This window comes from Dreissena polymorpha, chromosome 10 (genome assembly GCF_020536995.1).
Source record: "Dreissena polymorpha isolate Duluth1 chromosome 10, UMN_Dpol_1.0, whole genome shotgun sequence".
Lineage (NCBI taxonomy): Eukaryota > Metazoa > Mollusca > Bivalvia > Myida > Dreissenidae > Dreissena > Dreissena polymorpha.
The window spans coordinates 7,082,473-7,109,217 of NC_068364.1; the positions used below are offsets into that span (position 1 = coordinate 7,082,473).

Here is a 26,745-nt window from a genome sequence, read left to right on the forward strand (position 1 = left end):
AATAAAAAAAATAAATTCATGGGGCATGGGGGGGGTGCGGGTAGGGGGGGGGTGAGAGGAGGTAAAATGTGGGGTGTGGTAATTTATTAGATGATGTTTAATAAAAATTGGGGGGGGGGGGTGGGGGGATGAGAAGGGGTATAATGTGGGGTGTGGTAATTTATTAGATGAAGTTTAAATAAAAAAAAAATGGGGGGGGGGAGGTTGGGGGGGGCGAAGGGATTCTGGGTAGGGGCGTGGGGTATTGTTTGGGTGGAATCCATTGTGGTATTCAGGTAAGTGTTGTTTTGTCAAAGTAATAATAAAATGGGATCATAAATAAAGAAGTTATGGCATTTTGTTCAACTATGGAAGTGTAAAAGGGGCCATAATTATGACAAAATGCTTGATAGAGTTGTCTGCTCTTGTTTATAGGTTGGGGTCATGTTGGTAAACAGGTATGCAACATATAAAAGCAATATGTCAGATATAGAAAATATTTGGGGTAGTACGCAAACTTTAACGTAGATTCATCAATAATATGCATATTCTAAGTATAAAAGGGGCAATAATTAAGACAAAATGCTTGATAGAGTTGTCTGCTCTTGTTTATAATTTTGGGGTGATGTTCGAAAACAAGTATGCAAAGTATGAAAGCAATATGACAAGGGACAATGAAAATAAATGGGGTTGTACGAGAACTTTAACATTTGCTGCATATTCTAAGCGGAAAAGGGGCCATAATTATGACAAAATGCTTGATAGAGTTGTCTGCTGTTGTTTATAGGTTGGGATCATGTTGGTAAACAAGTATGCAAAATATGAAAGCAATATGTCAAGGGACAAAGAAAATATTTGGGGTAGTACGCAAACTTTAACATTTGCACGCTAACGCAGATGCTCACGCAGACGCTCACGCCGACGCCGGGGTGAGAAGGATAGCTCCACTATATATATTTCATATATAATAGTCGAGCAGTAAATGACAGTAAAAGAGTGAAATACTTGATAAGAATTTTCAGGTAAGCAAAAACATAAAATAACAATTAATTTAAAAAATCCTCTCAAATTCGTCTAAAAATGTAAACAGACAGTTTTAAATACACAATATAAGAACCAACAAAAAAATCTTGATATCACTCTTATAAAATAACAAATGTATAAGAACCTGATATTATTATCTTCCATAGTATTTTTAACATAATTAAAACACATTGCTGCATCATAAACGTTTGCAGTATCAGCAATACACGTTCAATATAAGAAAACTGCCCATTGTATATCCTTTACAAAAAACAATTGTGTTATGTGCAGAGCAAACAAAAAATGCTAAGCTTAATTAGCTCTCTACTCCCTAAATGTACCCAATAGTCAAAAGATTATAAAAGTACACAGTAAGAAAACACATCATCATTAATTTTGATTGTCAACAACCTTGCCATAAACATTCACTAACAACTTAGTAAACCTGTCACAAAATACCCCTGTTTAAAGATTGGGATAAATTGATCATGTTGATGAAATAACACGAGTAAAACAATTCACATGTAAGTGGAAGGAACACTTAAATTTAGCAAATTTTATATCATTCAAGGGCTATAATTCAGGAGTGCTCCAGGTGAGCTAGCTGGTTATCTCCCTTGGTCAAGATATCATGCCCACAAACATGATCTTAAAGTTTAATGATAAAACTATATCAACTGTTTGAGCAAGAGAGTGGACAAGGTTAACTTTTCCATTTTTTAATAATTCCTAGACCGTAATACAGAAGTGCTTCAAAAAATTGGGCTAGTTATCAAACTTTATTATGCCTAAAAACACACCATAATCATAAAGTTTTGTGATGATCAGATTTTAATTATTTGAGTTAGAGAGTGGACAAAGTAAATTATTTTCTTCATTTTCTTTTTTTATAATGCAAGGACCATACTACAGAAGTACTTCAAGCAATCTGGCTTGTTATGAAACTTGGTCCAGATATTATGCCCACAAAAAAGATCACCAAGTATCATGATGATCATTTAATCTTTTTGTTTTATTTAGCGGACATCATTCTATGGATGCTGCCAGCCACCAGCCGCAGGTATGCACATAATATGCCATTTTTTAAAACTGGATTATTGTAATAACAATATTATGATCCTTCCATTACATGAAAAATGTTATTTTCATAAAGAAAAAATCTTTCACCTGGATTTCACCAACTTGTGTGATGGAAAATGATTGAAAAAAAACTTAGCAAAATACCATCATGAACCAGATTTCATACAACTTAAATAAACAAAAAAACTTTCTTAAAACTACCCTTTCAAAACCATATAAACACAAAATGCTACACCATTCCAAAAATACTATGAAGGCATTTCGGCAGTGTTTTCAAAGCTAATCACAGTCGCTTGATGATGGTTGCTAGTAGATTGCTGCTTACTGTTGCTAGGTGAAGGTTGCCAGGCGATGGAAAAACCTTGATTATAATTACTAGGCGAAGGTTGTTATGTTAGGATTCAAGCTGAATGTTGATGTGTGATGGTTGCAACGCGAAGATTGCTGCAGGATGGTTGATAGAATCGGGGTTCATGGGGAAAATGTTTAGTTGATCGTCGCTCTGTGACGGTTGCTATATGATGGCTGGTAGATGACTGTTGCCAGGAGATGGTTGTTACAAGATGGTTGATAGGGGAAGATTGCTACATGATGGTTGGTAGCTGATGGTTTCTGGACGATGGTTGCAATGAGATGGTGAAGATGGATGGGTGATTTTATTGTGACGATTGCTAGGTGATGGTTGCGTGGTGATATGCGTTAAGTGATGGTTGTCAGGTGATACTGCTGCCATGGACAGTTTGCAGACGATGGCCACTGGGCGATGTTTAATTGATGTCAAGAGCAATGGTAACTTCTGCATTTGCGGTGAAAATTGCTTGACAAGAGTTGATAGATGCAGGTTGCAGTTTACATGCAATGGTTGCTATTTGAGGGCTGCCAGGTGATGGTTGCTAGGTTACAGTGTTGTTATAAGAATGTGCTCTCTGTACGGCCACTATGGAACAGGTCCCAGTAGTCGGGTGGATCACAGTTCTGGCCACACGAGGATATCAACAGCTCCCCGCCTGCCAGTGTGATAGGATTGGTCTGCAACAACAAACGTCAGGTATGCAGGCTTCCTACATAATTTGTTTTCGACTTATCAGTATTATCAGGGACATCTTAAACATTGCAGAGCTTAATTTCACCATGTCTAATGTTCACAAAAAAATATGACATGACATCAGTTTTTGATTTCACACTGATTTTGTTTGAGGTGTTTGATGTCAGAAATTGTAATAAGTCAATTGAAAATGAAAATTGATGTCAACAAACTGACATTGAATTTTGACATCTTCATAGCAAGCCATAATAAATTAACGTTGTTAAAATAAGTCCCATCAAATATACACACAGTGAAAAATAACATTTATACCACAAAAAACAATTTGTATCATCAAATAAAATTGAGTTTTTAATTTCATTTGATTATCATACAATTATCAATGAATAATTTCCACTAATCACCACATTATATTTCTTAATTTCAGTATTTTATAAATGGCCTATATTTAAATTTTCCTCTGTGTGAACAATTGTAATGTTACGAGTTTTTAAACATTATTTACCAGTAACGTAGTGATCATTTTCAATTAAAACTAAAGCATTTTGTCACAACTTAAACTGACAGTCACACTAGAAAAAGACAAGAATCCTGATTTGCATGAACCATCCTTGTAAATTATGTTGCTATCTTAACTACATGAAACCAAGAAACTACAAACCTTATGGTACTGTACAAGATCTGTAATACTGTTATGTGAAAGCTGATTTGGCCCAAAGAAATGGTAGTTATCCTCCGTAGCGTCGATCAAGAAATGTTTACAGCGATCAGCCGCTCGATAAGATATAGTGTAGCCCCAGACCTTCTCGCTGACTCGCACCAAGAAGGAGCCTTTCGGTTTGTCAAGCAATAACTTCTCAGCATCCATTCTAGAAATGACTCCTGAAACGTGAACAGTTGGTATTTGAAAAAGTAATTTCATGACTGATGCAGGACAGACTGACGGATGACAGGACACCGTTAGTACTCCACATGCCTGACTTTGGGGGCATAATAACACATTTGCTGTTATTTTCAGTATCTCTTAATTTGTATATTCATAGCCATCAATATCTTAGAAACAATACATTAGAAGCTACTAAATACACACTGAATATATCTTCAGCTTCATGTTAGCTGATCTGTATACAGCTTGGTTGTAATTTACACAAACGTTAATGCTTACAGTGTCATACACCAATGTTTAAAGCTCAGACTAAGCAAACTGAGTGAAAAAAATCTCCCAGAATGTTACTTTTATTTTATATGTAAAATGAGAAATACATATAAAAAAATATTTTTCAAAATCGTCCCTTAATAAAAAGTATAAGAATAAAACACTAGTCTTCATAATAAGGCAAGTTAAAGAAAAGACAAACCATGAAACCATTCTTCAGCTCTCCCTGATTTTGCATCAATCACAGATTTACGACTCTTCTCTTCCAAGTGAAACCAGTCTACAACTGCGTCACGGTTTGGTGGCCGCGCAGGCCGGCTTTTACGACGCTCCTCCCTCAATTGACGATTTTTATCAATCACTGCACTTGTCCTGGCAAATTCATAGAGAATATTTGTTCGTAAGTTAAGAGTATTGATTTGAATGCACAGGTAATATATAAATATATACACGATCTTTCCAGTGGCACAAACAATCAGAACTAACAAATTGTCCTCTTCTTACAATATATGCAGTTAAATGACATGATGCTGTTTTAAATGTGCTATCTCAATGTGTTTGATTTAACAATATTTAGACAATTATCATGTCATGGCATTGAAATGTCACTACAACAATTTGAACGCGACATCATTGCCATTCCATTCCCTTTACTGTATTAAATCAGGGACAATTGGGACACACACTGGGAACAATTAAGAAACATTGAAATTTACCATTTACAACTGTGAATTACAATTTTAAATTGTTTATGTTCCACTTAAATTCAATAGAAATCAAAAATAGAAAATAGAAAAAAGCATACATGAATACTGAATGAAGGTATTGAAAATAAGTGTTTATTTACAAACAAATCAAATCATAAAAAAGAGTGTTATTGTCCTTGTAAAATCAAGATTCTTCACATTATATACAATCATAAAGTATTTGAACTGCATATTAGTTTCTATTACATATAGCCTCTTTTCCTGTATATTCGGCCACTTAAGAGTGAAATTGACTTTTTCTACTGAATGAAAAGATTTTCAGCACAAGTGAGACATTTAATTAAACATTTTATATCTTTCCCACAAAAGTATGGCAAAATAATTAACAACACAGGTATTTCCTTAGTAACAGGCCAATTCTAGTTGCGCACCCTAGCAACCCTGATTTGTTGGTATCTTTCCTATCAATCTGTTCAGTCATCATTTTTATAGGAAAACATAAAACTTTTAAATTAATTTGGATATAAATCACTAAATAAATATTCTTATAGACTAATAAACACAAAAATGCTGTTATAACGTGAATATTTTTAGAATTATTGGTATTTACACAGCCGATTTTACTTAATTTTTAACTAAATTTAATTTTTGCCCCAAAAAATCAAAATTCACATGTTTTTAACCAAAATACAACATCTATGTTATAGACTTTTTTAATAAGCATAACTTACTTAAGGTTTATCAGAAATATGTCATAATTACCAAAATAAGGGGGTGGATGAATCTATAGGAATGGATGAAACAATAGGAAAGAAGAATATTACTTTCTACTCACAGAAAAACTGTGATATTTTTATTGATAAAAAATGTGCAAAACAACAATGAAAAATTTCCTGAAACAATTATTCCAAAGCTTTTCTTAAAAACAACAACATGCTTTTATACAATTAAAGTTAGAAAATAGTCTACAGTGTGTAAAAAAACATTTACCGGTAAATACTGTTACTTTTTAAGTGGTTTAAAAGACAACCTTTACCATTATTTCCAGGCAAACTTTGAACAATGAGTTTTAACTAGCAAAAATGTGACTATGCAGGTTTTAATAAAGTTGACAATATTTTCATACAGGTAGTCAAGAATTTAGCAACATTATTTTTTCACTAAATGTGTATGTTGTTTTTTATTTGGACAATTTTTTTATACTGATTTCATTGTATTACAGTAAAAAGGATATAGAGGATATTTGTTGGTTTCATAGAGACAAGTAATAATATATATGAAATGTGCTCTGTGAAAAGGGAGTTTAATGCTTGTGTGTAAAGTGTTGTCCCAGATAAACCTGTGCAGTCCCCAAAGGCTAATCACTGATTAGTAATCAGGGACGACACTTTCGGCTTTTATATTTTCTGTTTATGAAATGTCTCTTCTTAGCAAAAATCCAGTTAAGACGGAAAGTGTTGTCCCTGATTAGCCTGTGCGAACTGCACTGGCTAATCTGGGATGACACTTTACACACATGCATTAAACCCCCTTTTCACAGAGCACTGCTCATATATTTTTTATGATCACGCGAGGACAAGAAAAAACAACAATCCTCAAAGAGCAAAAAATTTTATTTTTATTTTCAGCTTTACAAGGGTTTAACTTGAAAATATATGTTCAGGAAACTGGTAAAAGTTGTTTAAAATCTATAGGCATGCATAGATAAATAATCTAGCGGTCAATTAAGGTCCAGTTAGGGGCTACTAAAAGGTCATTTATGTCCAGATAGGGGTTACAAAGAGGAAAATTAAGTCCAGTTTGTGGTTACTACAACATTGTTTTAAGTTATGGGTTTCTTAGAGGTCAGTGTTGCAATATGGCGCCATGTCCTGAGAACTGCCCAAAATAGTTATTATTATTGCTATGATAACAATATTTAAACTTTATTAGTTTAAACCTATTTATTTTAGCACGATTACAACGAAAGCCTCAGGCTTATAGAAACGCTCTCGAGTCAGTTTCCTGGGCCTATAACCAGTCCTTGGTGTCTTTCGGGAAGATCTAGAGAACGCTCCCCGAGTGGGGGTTGAACACGTGACCTACCGATTGCTAGGCGGAAAACTTATCCATTACGCCACGGAGAACTTTATCGAACTTTATTAAAAGGTTAAACCTGGATAACAATTTAATTCTTTATAACAAGTGATTTACATCTAAAATACGATCGTCGAGAATCAGTTCAGGTCGAGTTAGGGGTGGCTAAAAATTCAGTCATAGTTCAGTCAGATGTTGCTAAAAGGTCAGTAAATGGCAAGATTGGGGTACCTATGAGGTCAAATAAGGGTCAGTTACAGGTTACTTAGAGGTGAATTAAGGGTCTGGTAGGGGGTAACTAAGAGGTCAGTATGGGTTAACTACAAGGTCAGTAAGGGTTTACTAAAGACCAGTAAGGGGTTACTAAGAGGTCAGTTAGGGATTACTAGGAAGTCATATGGGGGTGGTTGCTGCATACATACCGATCCTTTGCCCTGTTAAACAGTTACATAGATATAAAATACAGATAACATATTTATACAAGAGCTATCACCAAAAAATAGTAAATACATCATTTGTGTGCCATAAGCAAATGTCCTTAAAATGCAAGTGCATGACAGGAGGAGTTCAACCTATTTTAAGGGCTTCTATAACTGTTCATGGTCGAAAGAAAAGGTGTATTTTTTTAGTAGTAGTATGTATAAGACAAATTGGTAGAAAAATATTTCATTAAGATTTTCATGTACTATAAAATCATAATTAATAGCTTAATGCAACCAAATATGTGAATGAGATTTTTCATATTCACCTACCAGGGCCATTAAGCAACTTGAATAAGGAGGATTTTTTCAATAAAAATCTTATAAGCTTTGTTTAACGCACCCATATAACACACAGCAAATGCAATTTATATGTTATAATGGAGAAAAATACCCCAATATACTGCTTTCATACTATTAGCACCAACCATTGATACTCAAAAAATGACCATTACTTGTCATTGAAATATATTAAATGTATCTAAAAATGTATACCACTTTAATTTGGTAAAACAGACAGTAAATATTACACATGTATAATTGCATGAAATCCTGTTATTATGCTATCATGGGAACTTCCCTCATAGCGACCAATTTCAGCCAAGCGATTTGTAAGCAATTAATTACAAGAATGTTACAGCTTCTCAGACTGGATTTACGCCCCACAACACATATTAAGGCAGAAACAGTATCAGAGCAGAAACAGAAAAAAATAGGCTTCTTTTCCATATGCCCCCATCACCTAAACGTATGCATGCCTCAGTCTCTGATAGACCAACACAGAAATTGCACAATTCCTTTGCTTTGACTGGGTTCACCAATAACCTTCTCCGTTAAACAGATCCAGTTAAGCCAAGAGGTATAGGTAAAGCAGTTTTTGCATTCAAAATCAACTGAAAGAAGGAAATATTACACACCACCACTTACTTTGGGGGGATAGAGGTGAGGGTAGAGGTGGGTGTAGAGGTGGGAAGGAGAAATTACACGCCTGCAATTAAAGGAGTGGGGGGATAGAGGTGGGTTCTACTTACTTGGGTGGTAAAGGTGGTTTCTCCCCGAGCGTCAGTCTGTTTGCGTTCACAATGAGCTGGGAAACCCGTGTCAGGGACTGTCTGTTCTCCTCTCTCGCTCTCTGAGCTATCAGCTTCATCTCCTGCTCAGCCTCCTTAGCCTTCCTCTCTGAAAAACAAGGGCCAGGGGTGCCAATCACAAAGCATCCTAAGTTAGACTTAAGACTGCTCTGAAAAATGTAGACCAGGGTGTTCATCAAAAAGCACCCTAAGTAAGTGAGACTTAAAATTTCTTCTTTAAAAATAACATGGAACATTGGTGTCCATAACAAAGCATCATAAGTAATACTTAAGATTTCATCCCCGAAAAACATGTACTAGGAGTGGTCATCACAAAGCATCCTAAGTTAGACTTAAGATTTCATCTTTGGAAAATATGGACAATGGAGTTGTCATCACAAAGCATCTTAAGTAAGACGTAAGACTTCTTCTCTGAAGAACAAGGTCCACTGTTGTTTATCAAATAGAATCCTTACTTTATCTTATCACTTCTCTAGAAGTCATGGTGGTTTTTACAAAGCATCCTATTATTATCTTATGCTTTTCCTTGTGAAAAGTAACCCCAAACTGACCAATATGAGGCCCCAAAGTGACCTCGGAACTCACCTGACTCGCGCCAGTTTTTATCCACCTCATGACTCGTCTCCTCTGCAACCTGGTCAAGTTGTCGTCTCATCTCCTTCCAGCGGATGTAGATCTCGTTGGAACGACGCTTCTCCGCATCTTGGATCTTGCTCAAAGACTTTCGCCTTTCTACTGCTGCTTCCTCCTGTGAGAAACATTACATGTGCTTTTTATAAAAATGTATGCTTTCCTGTTTCTCAATTTGAAACGAAATGATTTTAAATTTGGAAATTCTTGTTTCAAACATTTAAAAGATAAAATTTACATTATTTTCGTTGTTTATTTGTATAAACATTGTTCTAGTGTTGGCATAATTACAGTAAATAAAACTGATTGTCAATGATGCTGTTTTCAAAATTTGTGAAATGATATCATTATTTTGATATCATGACCTTATCATTCATGCACAATTTTCCAGTTAATCCTTTGTTAACAGACCTTAGAACGCTTCATGAGACCTTTGCCTTTGGGCTTGGGACACAGGTCTAACACATGAAATGGCGCCTCTACATAACACGGTAAAAATTACATCGTAACAATTTGTGGCATGTCATTTAAAAATTGCAATATTAACAATGAAGATACTATGATGACACGTGTATCACAATCTTGACCTTTACATTTGAGTTTCGTAGATGTGCCTTACGTAACATTCATTCTTCACTTGATAAACATTTGTCGAAAGTTATTACTGGTTATCACTGGTTATTAAACTGAATGATGAATTATGAACTAAAAGTTTGAAAACAGCTCAGACCAAAAACAAGATGCATTCTTTTACATATCATCTACCATTGGAACAGTTATATCGAGCACACACAACAAACTACCTGGAGCTGTTTCATCCTCAGTGCCTCCTCCTGCTCCCGTTTTTTCTGCTCCTCCTCGGCTCTCTGTGCAGCCAATCGCGCCTCCTTGATGGACTGGTACAGGGCTTCCTCCTCCAGACGCCTGGTATGACCAAGTTAAGCGTGTAACATGAGATATGTTTTGCATAATCAAGTTCAGTGTGTTACATGTAATATCCCTGGCATAACCAAGTACAGCAAGTAACTTGAGATAATCCTGGCATGACAAAGTACAGTGTGTAACATGAGATATGTTTTGCATAATCAAGTTCAGTGTGTCACATGTAATATCCCTGGCATAACCAAGTACAGCAAGTAACTTGAGATAATCCTGGCATGACAAAGTACAGTGTGTAACATGAGATACGTTTTGCATAATCAAGTTCAGTGTGTCACATGTAATATCCCTGGCATAACCAAGTACAGCAAGTAACTTGAGATAATCAGGGCATGACAATGTACAGTGTGTAACATGAGATATGTTTTGCATAATCAAGTTCAGTGTGTCACATGTAATATCTCTGGCATAACCAAGTACATCAATATTTTTTGATGAACCATAACCATTTTGGCACCCAGCTGAGCTATGATTAGAAACAAGAGTGCCAAACTGTCACAAGATATGCCTGTTTGAAGGTTTTGGACAACTTGATAACTTTACCATGACCCATATTTGAACTTGACACACATATCACCTAGACACAACTTCTGACCAAATTTGGTGAAGATCAGATGAAAACTACTTCAATTAGAGAGCGGACACCATGCTAAATGCTTGAAATGCACTAAGTGACCTCGTGATCTAGTTTTTGACCCGGCATGACCCATATTTGAACTTGACCTAGATATTGTCTAGACACAACGTCTGACCAAATTTGGTGAAGATTGGATGAAAACTACTTCAATTAGAGAGCGGACACCATGCTAAATGCTTGAGATGCACTAAGTGACCATGTGACCTAGTTTTTGACCCGGCATAACCCATATTCGAACTTGACCTACATGTAGATATTGTCTAGATAAAACTTCTGACCAAGTTTGGTGAAGATCGGATGAAAACTGTTTTAATTAGAGAGCGGAAACTGCTGTGGACGCCACCCGCCCACCCGCCTGCCGGCTGCCAAGGTGAAACTATAATACGTCCCGTTTTTTTAAAACGGGCGTATAAAAATGTTCTGAGAAAGTTTCATTAAGATTGGACCTTAAATGTGACTTTACAGACAGTTAAAAAGGTTTAACTAAAGCCATATAAAAAAGCCCTGCCCCCTCGCAGCCAGGGTCTTCAACAGACCTGAACTATTTTTTAACTCATCCAAAATTTTATTAGAACAAATGTTCTAACCAAGTAATATGAAGATTTGACAATAAATGTGACTTTAGAGTTTAACAAGGTTTTACTATTGCCATATAAGGAAAAATGCCCTGCCCCCAGTGGCCATGTTTTCCAACAGACCAAAAACATTTTCGAACTCATCCAAGTGTATCATTAGAACACATGTTCTGACCAAGTTTCATGAAGATTGGAAATAAATGTGACTTCTTGAGGGTTAACAAGGATTTACTATAGCCATATAAGGAAAAATGCGATACCCCCTGGCCGCCATATTTTTCAGCCGACCGGAACCTGTTTCATACTTTTCCAAGATATCATTGGGACAAATCTTCTGAAAAAGTTTGATAGATGACAGACAAAAGGCAATCACAATAGCTCCCCATGAGCATGTTGGACCATTATGTATTTTATAAATAGTAGAAAAGTGTTAAATGTTCAGATAGTATTATAACATTTGAAAATCTCCTAAATGAATGTTTATTAGGGCTTTTAAGGTACCCAAACTGACTGTTGTCCTGAGAGTTTAATGTTACAAAACTATAACCTTTGACATCAAAATCAATTGCATCTCCTTTTCCCCAATAGTGATCAGCCTTCCACAAACAATTCATGATCATCCATAAAAATGGCTACGGTCAAGGGCACATAACTGAGGAACTTGTTTATTACTAGGCATGAAAAGGGTGTCCATACCTTCTTTCTGCCTCCCTTTCCTCCTCCAATCTCTGTCTCTCTTCTTCTTACCTTCTTTTTGCCTCCCTTTCCTCTTCCAATCTCTGTCTCTCTTCTTCTTACCTTCTTTCTTCCTCCCTTTCCTCCTCCAATCTCTGTCAGGTGTGCTTACCTTCTTTCTGCCTCCCTTTCCTCCTCCAATCTCTGTCTCTCTTATTCTTACGTTCTTTTTGCCTACCTTTCCTCCTCCAATCTCTGTCTCTCTTCTTTTTACCTTCTTTCTGCCTCACTTTCCTCCTTCAATCTCTGTCCCTCTTCTTACCTTCTTTCTGCCTCCCTTTCCTCCTCCAATCTCTGTCAGGTGTGCTTACGTTCTTTCTGCCTCCCTTTCCTCCTCCAATCTATGTCTCTCTTTTTCTTACGTTCTTTTTGCTTCCCTTTCCTCCTCCAATCTCTGTCTCTCTTATTTTTACCTTCTTTCTGCCTCACTTTCCTCCTCCAATCTCTGTCTCTCTTCTTCTTACCTTCTTTCTGCCTCCATTTCCTCCTACAATCTCTGTCTCTATTCTTATCTTCTTGCTGCCTCCCTTTCCTCGTCCAATCTCTGTCTCTCTTCTAACCTTCTTTCTGCCTCCCTTTCCTCGTCCAATCTCTGTTGCTCTTCTTCTTACCTTCTTTCTGCCTCCCTTTCCTCCTCCAATCTCTGTCTCTCTTCTTCTTACCTTCTTTCTGCCTCCCTTTCCTCCTCCAATCTCTGTCTCTCTTCTTCTTACCTTCTTTCTGCATCCCTTTCCTCCTCCAATCTCTGTCTCTCTTCTTCTTACCTTCTTTCTGTCTCCCTTTCCTCCTCCAATCTCTGTCTCTCTTCTTCTTACCTTCTTTCTGCATCCCTTTCCTCCTCCAATCTCTGTCTCTCTTCTTCATACCTTCTTTCTGTCTCCCTTTCCTCCTCCAATCTCTGTCTCTCTTCTTCTATTTTCCTTTTGATCTCAGCCTCTTCTTTCAGCCTGTTTTATATAAAATACAATACATAAGTAAGTGTTAGCAAATGATCCAAGGATTAACAAGTGTTCCGCAATCAGAGACATATGCCCCCAACCACATTGACTTTTGACCTAGTGACCTGAAAATCAATAGGGGTCATCTGCCCGTCATGATCAATGTAACTATGAAGTTTCATGATTCTAGGCCTAAGCGTTCTTGAGTTATCATCCTGAAACCATTTGGTGAACGGACCGACCAACAGACCTACGGACCGACATGTGCAAAATAATATACCCCCTGTTCTTCGAAGGGGGGCATACAAATAATATGCATAACACCACACATAAAACATATAAAACAACTGCCTTGCATATTGATATATTTGCCTATCTTAAGTGGTGATGCTACCAAAGGATAACCCCATTTTACGATTAATTTTACTTAGTTATGATCAAACCTAATCAGAAATAACAATAAACCCACAGAGTTGTTTTATTTTTTGCAATATAAGGCATGGTGACTATAGCTACAGTTTATCCACAACAGATGTTCTGCTTTCCTCGTTGAAAATATGACGCAATGTCTTATGATAACTGTATTTTGTGAAGAGCAAGTAGAGCTGAAATGTGATTTTTTAAATTTGTATAAACCATTTTAGGTCAACAAACATTTGCGGAATCATAAATGAGTAATTTAGCGGCAGCAGAGAATTGCACACTTTTTGCAAAAAAAAAGGGAATTAACTCAGAAGTGCTTGGGTTGAATCTGTAATGTTTGATAAAGATTCCATAAAAACTTCACAAGCAAGAGTGGAAAATGCAAATTTTGCATTTTTTTGTATAGAAAAGTGCAACAACTCTGTGCCCAAAATAAAAATGCTGGTCAGCCTACTTGACCTTTATTTAATGTCAACAAACATTTCCAGAAAGTTTGGTGAAGATTCTATGAAAATTTTACGCCTAAGAGAGTGGAAACGGCAAATGTCGCCATGTTTTTGTAAATTAAGGGCAATATTTCTGAAGTGCCTGTTGCATGATGGCTGATATCGATCTTAGCCCCAATTTTTTTTAGGGAAACATTTCAAGAAAGTTTGGTGAAGATTCTATGAAAACTATCAGACAAGATGAGCAGAAAGTTGTCCACCATTTTTCACACGCCAGACAAACAACCTGCCTATTTGCCGAAATGGCTACCTTTAACTAGCAGTGTGTTTAGGTTTTATGCTGTTTGCTGCTCATCAGTATCTTATGGCTGGAAATGAAGCCTCTAAACTTTAATCTATTAAGAAAGGACTTTAATTTAATTTGACTTTCTAAGGGACTACAAACGTTTACAAATGTTTACCTGAGATGTCAATTGATTAAAGCCCCACCTGAGTAGTTCAGCCTCCCTGCGTGCCTGCTCATCAGCCTTTCTCTGGGCCTCCTCCTCCAGGATCTGATCAATGCTGCGGTCGTTCTCATGCTCTCCCATCACCCACACCCACTCGTTACCATCCCGACCCAGCAGGAAATCAACCTTCTTCCCTCCTGAAATCCGGAAAGTCTTGTTTTGGGAAAATTGTGCTTAATGAATGTGTGTGAAGTGTCGTCCCAGATAAGCATGTGCAGACAGCATGGGCTAATCATGGACGACACATTCCCATTTAAAGCATTTTTTTAAAAGGAAATCTATTTTAAGTGAAAATCAAGTTAAGGCGGAAAGTGTTGTCCCTGATAAGTCTGTGCAGATTAGTTTTAACTAATTTCACTTGTTCCTTCATGTTTTTGGATAGATCAACAACACATGCTGCCAGACTCAAAATTTGTCAAGTTACATTATCATATATGAAAAGAAACAGTGGAAAAGTGCCACTCCTAGAAATATAAATAATTTTTTATGCCACCATTTGTAAATTAAAAATGCTAATCTGCAGAAACGAACAAATATCCTCTATTTAATCCTATCAAATTATATTGAAGTCCATGACGTCTGCTAAAATTCTGATACCAAACGGTATACCTGGTTTCCTCGGCTTTTTAGGTTTCTTCCTGTCTTCTTGTTCCAGTTTTTCTTCCCTTTCTTTCCATCGCCTGATTTGCTCCTATGTGAAGTAACGCGCATACTTTTATAAACCAAGCATAACAACTATTAATAGAGAATTTTCACACTTTTTTTCAAATTGGTGACAATGCACAATGTCACAATTGAGATAACATAATTGAATGAGACATGTCTTTGCATATTCACATATAATTCACACAGATGTGTTGTTATGGTAACATACAACAAGGAGATAAAATGTAAGGAAAAACATGGCAATTCCTTGGTCAAACTGAAATTGAGCTTACAATTACCATTAATTTATTGCACCATTACATGTATTTATTGAATATTCAAGACAAGAGTAATTTTCAAACTGAAATGTACATGTACTTTTGTTATGGGAATTACATAGTTTTCCATCATGTGGAATAGTTGTGAGCTGCATTCAAAACAATTCAGCATATATTGTACTCATTTTTTGAAGGCATGTCCACTTGTTTTGACTTGATTTGTGAAATTTACTCAATCTTCTTTTCTTACAAATACTTTAAAATTGAGAATAACAGGGATTTTTAACATATTATTTGCAAAGGTCAAACTCAGCTTCAAGAGCTTAAAAGTTAGATTTTATAAACATTTGATTTCATAAAAAATTGAAACTTGCAATTGATACTTCATTTAGTCAGTTGTGCAGACTGCACAGGCTAATCAGGGACAACACTTTACGCTCATGCATTAAGCCAAGTTTTCAAGGCTGAATTACTAGAAGGCTTTACCTCTCTCATTTTCAGGAAGAGAATCTGTTTCTGTTCATCGGAGAGCTCTGCCAGCAGCTCTGGCTCGATGTACATGTCCGTCAGTATCTGCTGCAACATGGTGCTGCTGGGGGTGGGGCAGGCAACTAACTGGTAGGAGCTTCCTGCAAGACATCAATCAATATTAAGTAAGACTTGATTTGACCAGCGAGTCTAGTGGAATTTACATGTGCTTCTTGACTTGACTACACTGGCTCAATGCCCACTTGAGTGGCATGTGAGCTGGGTTCTTAGTCACTACATGTATACTGGATTGGTGGGGTTTAGTCCAGAAACATTGCTTATGCCCCAAAGCAAAAGAAAACATCATTAGTAAATGTTTCAGATGTACAGCTTTAAAGCTTTAATTCAAAATTTGCTAATTAAGGTAGGTACCATGATAGGCACATTCCAAGTCGTTAAAAAATGCAACTTCACGTTTAGAAGCACCCCATCAACTTGTAAACACACACAAGCACAGGGCACACAGGCTACAAAGCATGGGCCAAACTTTACATCTTTACCCTATGAACTTCAAGTTGTCTTTAGTAGTTACAGAGGTATTTACTTGTGTGCATAGGATAGCCCGACTGTCTATCAGCAAGTGCAAATACATGCAAGGCCAATTTCTGCTTTATATGAGGTGCAAGTTATATATCTTCAGAAGTGACAAATCAGACAAAGAAGACATGTGAACTTTTAACAGAGTATCTGTAGGTCTGGTTGCATCAGCATGCACTTGTTGAAAGCAATCCATCAGGCAAGAAATGTATGGGTACTACTTATTTAGCTTGGCATTGTCTTTAAAGACATGTACACGTAGTCAAGCTACAAATGAAGCTTCTTGATCACCAGGGCCCTCGTTTGGCCGTTTTTACCGCCAAATATCGCCGGCTACCCTCATGAAAAAAGTAAACTCTTCCCCCTTTTCAGCTAAAAATTCCCCCTCAAATATTTTTTTTATATTTTTTTTACTTTTATACCTATGTTGCCAGCTGGTATGGTGCTACTAACCTTTGATTAAATGTATATTTATGTAAATCACATTAAAATATAGCAATTTTAGGTGTTGAATGGTTGGTCAAAAGATCTTCTAAAATTCCCCTTTTCGCCCAAAACGACGCGAAATTCCCCCTCATGAGGGCTTTGGGTGGCTTCCCCTAGCGGCAAGAGAGGGCCCTGATCACAAAATAATGTCTTAAACATCATGTTACAATGAGTCATGTTTTGGGAAACCTGGGCTTAATACATGTGCTTAAAGTGTCATCCTAGATTAACCTCTGCAGTCCACAGGGACCACATATTCCGCTTAAATGAAAGCAGGGTTCTCAATAAGAGCTGGCCGCAGGCCAAATCGGCCGTTCGAAATCAGATTTTGGCTGGTTGAAAATCGCTCAGATTTGGAAAATTGGCAATTGACTTCAAATTGTGCGTGTCTTTTTGGTAATTTTGATAAAGCACTGACCGGTATGTGAACTTTAGGATGTGTGTGTTTGGAGTTGGTGTGTAAATTAAATATATTATGTTAAATATATCATTATGTAATTAACATCAGAAAATGACATACTTTTGGCAATGTATTGTCGTTTTTTTGTATGTAGCATTTTAAAAATAGTTTTAAATAATAAAGGACCTTCAGACACTTCAATAATAATAATAATAAATTGTGTTGTTTATTCAACTTTATTTAAATCAAATATAAAGTACCGGTATTCATAATGTGTTTATGATTAATAAAAACATGTTACAGAAACACGAAAAACATATATCTTAATTTTATAAATGAAAATGAAGGATTGCGTACCAAAACCTTTATCGATAATGTTCATATAACTGTTAATGCATGTTAACGTACCGACAAGGCTGCGTGTTGGGTAGGCTGTGCATCCTTAGTAAATTATCATCAACTCGAGGATGGGGAAAAAAAATGTGCATCAAGTATTACCTTAACATTCGTCAAAGTTAATGTTAGTGTTTTCATGAACTATCTTAAAGTTCAGTGTCAATCTTTCAGTGTCCAAAATGTCCCGAACACGAGTCTTTTCTGGTATATGGACTTTCGCGTGCTTGCAGGTTACACCTGGCACTTTATTTTAGTAACTGTTCGTATAATTTGTAAAGAGAAAGTGTCCGTTCAAAGAAAAGTACTTGTACTAGCTTTTAATGCACGATGAAAACGATCAGTGGACAACGGTCCCAAACAATAGTATTTTTTGGACAATTCAATAATAGGTGTTTGTAAAATACAAAAGCAGCTATCACACTGATATAGTCATCAGCCCAGTGTATAAACTTGTATGTTACGTTCAGTGCCCATTTTCGAACGTGCAAACATCCCGAATATGATTTTCCCTTTTAAAATAGCGTACTATGTACTTGAGATCACAAGCATTTGTCACTTCAATATAAACGCATGTCGTCTACATGCATTTAAGACACGTTTTCATTAATCAAATGTTCCGTTCTGGTATAAACTGTCTGCCCTTGTTTCAGTCCTAAAGACTTTCTCAGACTATTGTTAAACACCTACTTGTAGACTACACAAACACCTACTAGGCTAATAAATTCAAGTGCCGTTTAAATACCTCACACACAAGTGCCCATTCATCCTATTTAACGTTTTCATTTCATTTAAAACAAAAAATCGCCTCAATCGTTTTCAATCCATATGGACTTTCAGGTCATCAATTATCAATTGTCAAATTTAGCGTTAATATTAATTTACAACATACAGTGTTCGAGTTTGAGCTTCTAATTTCAAACAAGAGTGCCAAACTGTCACAAGATACGCCCGTTTTAAGGCTTTGGACAACTTGATAACTTTAAAATGACCCATTTTTGAACTTGACCTACATATCATCTAGACACAACTTCTGACCAAAGTTGATGAAGATCTGATGAAAACTACTTCAATTAGAGAGCGGACACCATGCTAAATGATTGAAATGCACTAAGTGACCTCGTGACCTAGTTTTTAACCTTGCATGACCCATATTTGAACTTGACCTACATGTAGATATTGTCTAGACACAACTTCTGACCAAATTTGGTGAAGATCGGATGATAACTACTTCAATTAGAGAGCGGACACCATGCTAAATGCTTGAAATGGTTTAAGTGACCCTGTGACCTAGTTTTTGACCCGGCATGACCCATATTTGAACTTGACCTAAACATTGTCTAGATACAACTTCTGACCAAGTTTGGTGAAGATCGGATGAAAACTACTTCAATTAGAGAGCGGACACCATGCTAAATGCTTGAAATACACTAAGTGACCCTGTGACCTAGTTTTTGACCCGGCATGACCCATATTCGAACTTGACCTAGATATTGTCTAGATACAACTTCTGACCAAGTTTGGTGAAGATCGGATGAATACAATTTGAATTAGAGTCCGGACAAAGTGGCGCCGTTGAAAATGCACTAATTGACCCTATGACCTAGTTTTTGACCCGGCATGACCCATATTCGAACTTGGCCTATATATCAACTAGATGCAACTGCTGACCAAGTTTGGTGAAGATCGGATGAATACAATTTGAAATAGAGTCCGGACAAAATGGCCCCTTTGAAAATGCACTTATTGACCCTATGACCTAGTTTTTGACCCGGCATGACCCATATTCGAACTTGGCCTAGATATCAACTAGATGCAACTGCTGACCAAGTTTGGTGAAGATCGGATGAATACAATTTGAATTAGAGTCCGGACAAAGTGATGCCTTCCGCCCGCCGCCCGCCGCCCACAGCCCGCCGCCCGCCGCCCGCCGCCAAGGGGTTTCACATAATACGTCCCGTATTTTATACGGGCGTATAAAAAGCATCTTGTCGTCTAAATGTGTCACTTTTATGTGATAATTCATTCAGCCATTGTATAAACAGAGCGTGTTTGTTAACGTTTAACTTATACAGTCCCATATGTTCAGTGTCAAATAAGGATGGATCCAGATGAAGATGGATTTATAGTTGTGATGATGCATGTAATTAAGTTGATAGTTGGGATAATAATTGAGTTGATAATCGTGATGATGATTGAGTTGATAGTCGTGATGATGATTGAGTTGATAGTCGTGATGATGATTGAGTTGATAGTCGTGATGATGGTTGAGTTGATAGTCGTGATGATGGTTGAGTTGATAGCCGTGATGATAATTGAGTTGATAGTCGTGATAATAATTGAGTTGATAATCGTGATGATGGTTGAGTTGATAGTCGTGATGATGATTGAGTTGATAGTCGTGATGATAATTGAGTTGATAGTCGTGATGATGATTGAGTTGATAGTGGTGATGCTGATGGAGTGGATAGTCGTGATGATGATTGAGTTGAAAGTCGTGATGATGATTGAGGTTTGTTTATAGTCGTGATGAAGATTGAGTGGATAGTCGTGATGGTGATGGAGTGGATATTCGTGCAGGGTTCTAAATAAGAGCCGGCCGCCGGCCAAATCGGCCGTTTGAAATTAGATTTTACAAAAGTAATACAGAGCTTTTTCCATTTATCTTTTGTTAGTTCAAAAAGCTAAAATTCATTAAATGCACACAAAAATGCTCAAATTTAAGTGCCTGGTTGACCACTAAAATAGCCATAAAATGGCCCAAAATGCAGGAAATCAAGTGCTTAATTTTAAAAGTTTCAGGGGGAGCATTCCCACCGGACCGCCCCCTAGAAGGCCTGTTGGTTTCACATTTGGGCCTGTTGGAGCAAAAGTTATTGAGAACCCTGTGAAAGTTTTAAGGAAGTTGGGCTTATCTGGGATGAATCTTAGCCACATGATCTAATGTAAACTGATTAAGTTACTGAGTGCAGATTACTGTAACTGTTGTTTTAACCCTTTCCCACTTAGATACGTATTTTGATGCATATGTAGTCCCTATAAAGAAAGTCAAATTAAATGTAAGACCTTTCTCACTTTATCTACGTTTTAAAGGCTTCATTTCCAACCCTTAGATACTGATGAGCAGCAAACAGCACAAAACATGAACAGACTGCGAGCTACTCGCAGGCTGTTCTGGTTTTATGCTGTTTGCGCATAAAGATTTTCAGTTTGCTTCTGAGTGGGAAAGGGTTAAAAATGTGATCATAGAATATTACACATAAGCGACTTTACTTTTTCCTGATGGACCTCAATGTGATTATGTGTTAATTTCCTTGACTGATCAACTTTAAAGAAATTAAATTATAGTACCGGTAGTCTAATGGAAGTATTGATTTAAGGCTATATAGCTTTTCCTTGGGGCTAACTGGTTAATGATCTGAGAAGTAATGGTCTACACTGATGAATGAAACATGTTCAATTAAACAAGCCCATATTAGTCTTGAATGACTTTAATCAAGGATATAATCTAAAATGACTGGACAGGCAAACACAATTATAGACATACATGACTATATATATCATATGACCACTCATTAAGCCTGGTGTACATGTATTGTACAGTTAAATAAGATCAAATTGTCCACATGGTTCTATTACCTCAGGATGAAAACCAGACATGCTTTAAATGTTGTATATCAGAATTCACATTTAATTATAAGATAAAACTTTGACATCACAGTCTTTTTTAACATTTAGGGAAAGAGGCAGAGGCCCACAGCTACCTTCAACTCAATTCAGCTCAAGAAACTCAAAAAAACTTGAGATGTATGAAAACAAATTTGGGGATGGGAGGAGACCTTCAATAGGAAATCTTCGGCAGTCATTTTTGAAAAATATACTTTTTTATATTAGTAATGGGGCAAACATTTTACCCCAACTTTTAACACAAAACAACATTAATTACAGTTAACATTTTGAAGACAACAATATTGCATGTAGTGCTATCAGAATCTTTAACGGTTTTACAGTAAAAAATTTCACAGTTTTAATATTGTACAGTCATGCTGTTTTTATAACAAAAATATAAGTTTAATACACATATTCTTAATAGCAGTTAACAATTTAACATAATAAATTCATATCATTAATTTTTAGGAACACATGTTTAAGGCAATCAATTTAATAAATAGTTTTATTTTAACACTGATAGGAGTCATAAAATGTTGATGAGAAATCATTTATGTAATGTCACAAACACATGAACAATTGATATTAATTTTTGTATCATTTAATAATAAGCGCTATCTAGTTCATCCCCCGTGCCATGGCAGGAAATTATTGGGTCAATTATTAAGTAAGTGGATAAATTAAGCAAAAAAATAAATCTGAATAAATCATATATAATATAGAACATAAATATATATAAATACAAGATTTTATTTCTCCAATCAAAAGCTTTCAATTTTTTAAACATGTACATTTAGATTCCTATGTACTGACTCAATATTGCCGTTCTACTCATTGCATTGGAAGAATTATATAAAGACATTTATCGACCTGCATTACCCTTATTGTTTCTTTAATAAATATAACTGTAAGGATATTTTTTAACAATTCAAAAAGTGTGTAATCAACACAACAAAGCTAAATAAACTCATTAAAAAGCGATTTGCTAAAATTGAATGCTCTAAACCTATAATATATTATTACAAAATATAATAATTATGTGATATAATATAAGATTTTTATTTTTTTTGAGATTCTCTTCATGTTGATATACATGTATTAGTATGAAATAGTTTGCACTCTTAGTGGACAACACACTGTGACAGTTGTAAATTTAAAGGTTATTCCAGCTTTTACTGGTAAGTAGTAATTTCTGTGTCATTGGATGCCTTCTTGTGTTAGAAGGTTTCCAACTACTGTAACTTTTGTATACTGTTAAATTAATAATAATTGTGAAAATGAAAAACAAAACACTAATTTTTTGTTCTAAGACATATATTAATAATCAATTTTATAAAAGAATTGCTATATTGGGATGTTTTCAGTGTTCCCGGAAGCACCAGCAGCCTGCGATTTCACTGGTTACATTCAATCTGGATGCTGGCTTTTTCCCAAAAAATCAATTGACATGGTGCAAATACTCACGTTTTATTTTTTTTGGTGAACACTGTGTATTAGGATTTCTAAGGTTTCTTGGGAGCATTTGGACGGACCAGGTTCTGACTTAACTACACAACATGTACATGTAAAACATTGTATGATTTGCAATGGTAAGAATATCAGTCACCATGTACATGTAAAGGCAGTAAGAAGTATGGTGAAAGTGTTCCTGCTCTAATGGCTATCTTCATTTTACCATTCAATGTTTTATTTAATTTTACTACAGTTTCTTCATAAGTGAAAGTCAATTAAAAATGAACTTATGATGATTAAGAATAAATAAATAGCAGGGCCGTACGCAGGAATGTTTGACTGGGGGGCCCCACCGGGGAAGGTGCGGGAGGGGTCTTCCCTACATATTTTTTTTTTAATTTGGCACTTTTAAAGGGGAATTTTAATGCGCTAAAAAAAAAATTATTTTGAAATATAAATTTATGGAATATAACAAGTAAATCAGCACCTTTCTGTAGTCTATTCACACCAATGCTTTAAATTTGAGAAATGTATTATGTTCGATGAAGAAGGAAAGCAAACTTTGAAAACCAAAAACCTTTATAAAAAAATTTATCATAAAGTTTGACAGACATATAAACATAATACTATTTTTCCTTTGAATTAAAACCTCCTCTGAAGTTTCAAAGTAAATTCCCAATAAAATGTTTATCATCTACTACACAGTTATATACTTGCACCACCATCAACACAGATAAACCATTAAAATAATCTACAACTGCGACATTAGATTGGACCTTGAAATGCTTTCCATAATAACCGTTTTCCGTAGTTTTTTTACGGACCTTTTTCAGATATTGAGCTGATTTTTGGTATGTGAGTCTCCCTACATGGACATGACAAACAGATAAAGTGTGAAATTCTATCCAGCCCATAGATATTTGGCCAAGTTATGGGCCTTGGACTGCCAATTTTCTCTATAATAACCGTTTTCATGTGTGTGTGTTTCATAACTGATTATTATTCCCCCGATAGGGTGGCATTACTGGCAATTTGTGGCAGTCGGACTGTCCTTCAGTCTGTCCATCCGGCATTTCATTTTCCGACTTTTTTCAAAACGCTTTAAGATATTTACCTGATATTTGGTGTGTGAGTCACCTTACATAAAAAAGGACGAAGTATGACTTTCGTTCCGGTCCATTGATTTTTAGTGAAATTATGGGCCTTGGACTTAAACAAAGAAACTTGCCGGTTCAAATTAATGAAGACTATCCATATGATCCATAATATCACCTCTCTAATTGCTTCCAACATTATTTGTTGTTTTTTTACAAATCATTAGCGTCAGTAATTTGCAGACCTTCAACCTCCTGCAGGTTTTTTTCTGCCTATTTTGGGAAAAGGAGTCTGACCAAATTGGGAATTTTGTATCGACAACATTGTCCATTTTGGGAATATTTGCTTCGCTGAAAAGGCTCATTTTGGGAAAACATTGTGAATTTATCATGCTTAAATAAGTCAGTGGTTTAACAAATAAATTTGTTTTTATTTGTTATTTTGTCTTCTTTATATAAACACATACAATATTGGGCATGTTCAACTTTAATTCAAGTACCGCAATTTTGTTTTTCAATTATAGTCTGAGATAAGAACTGTACAGTCAAAAACTTATAGCAGATATTATTTACCAAAACAAACACTGGTTAGTCACACAAGTTACAGCATAATTTTTCTCGGCTTTCTGTTTTTGAAAGCATCACACAGCTCCTCCAATGTTTTGTCATTCAGGTTTAGACCTTCAATGCAGGTAAGCATCAGATGAGTAAGTTTGGTTTGTAATGAATATGCTGCGTAATGGGGAACACAACAGGTTCATGGTGCTGAATCCTTGCTCAACCACATCAGTGCTTGTTGATATGATATACATCAGTATAAAGTTGGAACATTAATCATCTAATAATCATAGGTCATAAGACAAGTTTGATTTTTGTTTGGAAATTGGGATATTTTATAATTTCGGTTTGGGATCGGGTCCGTTTGCTTTGGGAATGACTCCGTTTTCCTGAAACATACAGTGCTGAAAAACCCCTGTCCTGTATCGTTTGCTTCCATTTGCTGCTTTTCTTTCCTTAGCCAATCGAAGGACTTGTTACATCAACTATTGACAGATGAAGCATTCAGGATAACAAGGGGTAATTGACTGATCAGGGATGTGTACAAGGCCAGGGGTTTTTCAGCACTGTCTGCGCCTCTGGAAAACAGAGGCACTCCCAAAGCAAACGGACCCAATCCCTAACTGAAATTATTTTTAAAAAATCCCAATTTCCAAAAAAAAAAAGAAAAAAAAAAAAGGGTCTTATAACATGTGTGACTAACCAGTGTTTGTTTAGGTCAAAAATATCTGCTATAAGGTTTTGACTGTACAGTTCTTATCTCAGTGAGTACCGGTAACTGTAACTGAAAAACAAAACTGCAGTACTTGAATAAACGTCAAACATGCCCAATATTGCATCTGTATATATAAAGAAGACAAATAACAAATTTATTTGTTAAACCACCAAACTATTTAAGCATGATAAATTCCCAATTTTTTCCCAAATGAGCCATTTCATCAAAGCAAAAATTCCCAAAATGGCCAATTTTGTCGATAAAAAATTCCCAATTTGGTCAGACTCCTTTTTCCAAAATAGGCAGAAAAAACCCTGAAGGCAATACAAAGCAACAAAACATTGCCTAAAGGCTTATCTCCACTGACGAGTAAAAAGTTTTGTATTGAGGGGAAGTGTACAGTGGGCCCTTTTATGAGAGAAAAATTGCATGCCGCAGTCCCATTACTAAAAGCCAGCTGGGGGCCCAGGCACCACGGCCTGCGTACGGGCCTGAATAGTGAAATAAGCGTGAAACAAAAAAATAATCATCAAAGGATTGTTTCATCATGTTCAACGCTAACAGAAGGTAAGATAGTTAAGAATACGAAGCCAGCACTGACTAGTCTTCCCTTTATTAGTTGCAATAATGCAACTCTAAGCTTTATAGCCCAATGGGCTGCTTCGAATTGCAATGCGCTCTCTCTTGTTCATGGGTGCAAAATTTTATTAACAATGCAAGGGTTAAGGAACACTGAAACTGCAAGAACTTATTAAAGTTTACCTATCTAAACCACAAACTTATCTAAATGGTACCATTAAAGCAAGAAATAATTGATTTTATTGACTAAGGTTTTGTTTTGTACGCTGTATCCGCCATATTGGAAAATTGACCCAATATTGGTTAGGTTGCAGTACACCAACATTTTGCACGTTGGGTTATGTGCTCCAGCCTATAAAGTCGATAACGATGTGGTATTCGATACAGAATACACTGTTTCAAATTTTAACATAAACATGTCAGCGAGAAAAGTGTGTTGAAACATTGTTGTGTTTTTATAGGGTGCATGCAAAGGATAACATCCGTAGGTTGCCATTCAGGTAAATTTAACATGCTTATGAAGTTTATTCATTATTTTCCTCAATTTGTCTCGAACGACGTCTGTTTAGTGAAGCGCACGGATTCGCTGCGCTGAACTGCACCCATGTTTATGAACGGGTGCATATGGACTGCCAGAGCCGCCATAGCAAAAATTATCAAAGGCTCTGGGAGTCCGTTTATATGGACTATCCCTTTATGAGACACAATCTAAGTTAAGTAATGAGAGCATGACAGATTGTAATTAATGATACTAAAATGAAGTTTATATCCAATAGTATTTCAAAACGAATTCAGAATACTTTGACAAAAAATCCTACCTCCAAATCGCACTGACTCATCCAAACTCGTGTATCTTCAATGTGCTAGCACATAATTAGGAAGTAAACTATTAAACTTTAAAAGTTAGCTAATCAAAATACCCGGAAGTTGTGATCGGTGACTT

The 26,745-nt window shown here is 36.1% G+C and overlaps 1 protein-coding gene across 1 annotated transcript; it reads right to left on the reverse strand.

Annotated features, from left to right (window-relative positions):
* Positions 1 to 239: 239 nt before the first annotated feature.
* Positions 240 to 26,736, reverse strand: LOC127848864 (SH2 domain-containing protein 4B-like). Its single transcript, XM_052381528.1, has 11 exons — positions 26,621 to 26,736; positions 15,878 to 16,020; positions 15,078 to 15,159; positions 14,449 to 14,605; positions 13,019 to 13,099; positions 10,070 to 10,190; positions 9,222 to 9,384; positions 8,577 to 8,724; positions 4,486 to 4,655; positions 3,789 to 4,009; positions 240 to 3,111 (listed from the first exon to the last, which is right to left on the reverse strand). The coding sequence occupies exons 2-11, from the start codon at positions 15,974 to 15,976 to the stop codon at positions 2,992 to 2,994; spliced, it is 1,362 nt and encodes a 453-aa protein (XP_052237488.1). The 5' UTR covers positions 15,977 to 16,020; positions 26,621 to 26,736; the 3' UTR covers positions 240 to 2,991.
* Between the last annotated feature and the right edge of the window lie 9 nt (positions 26,737 to 26,745).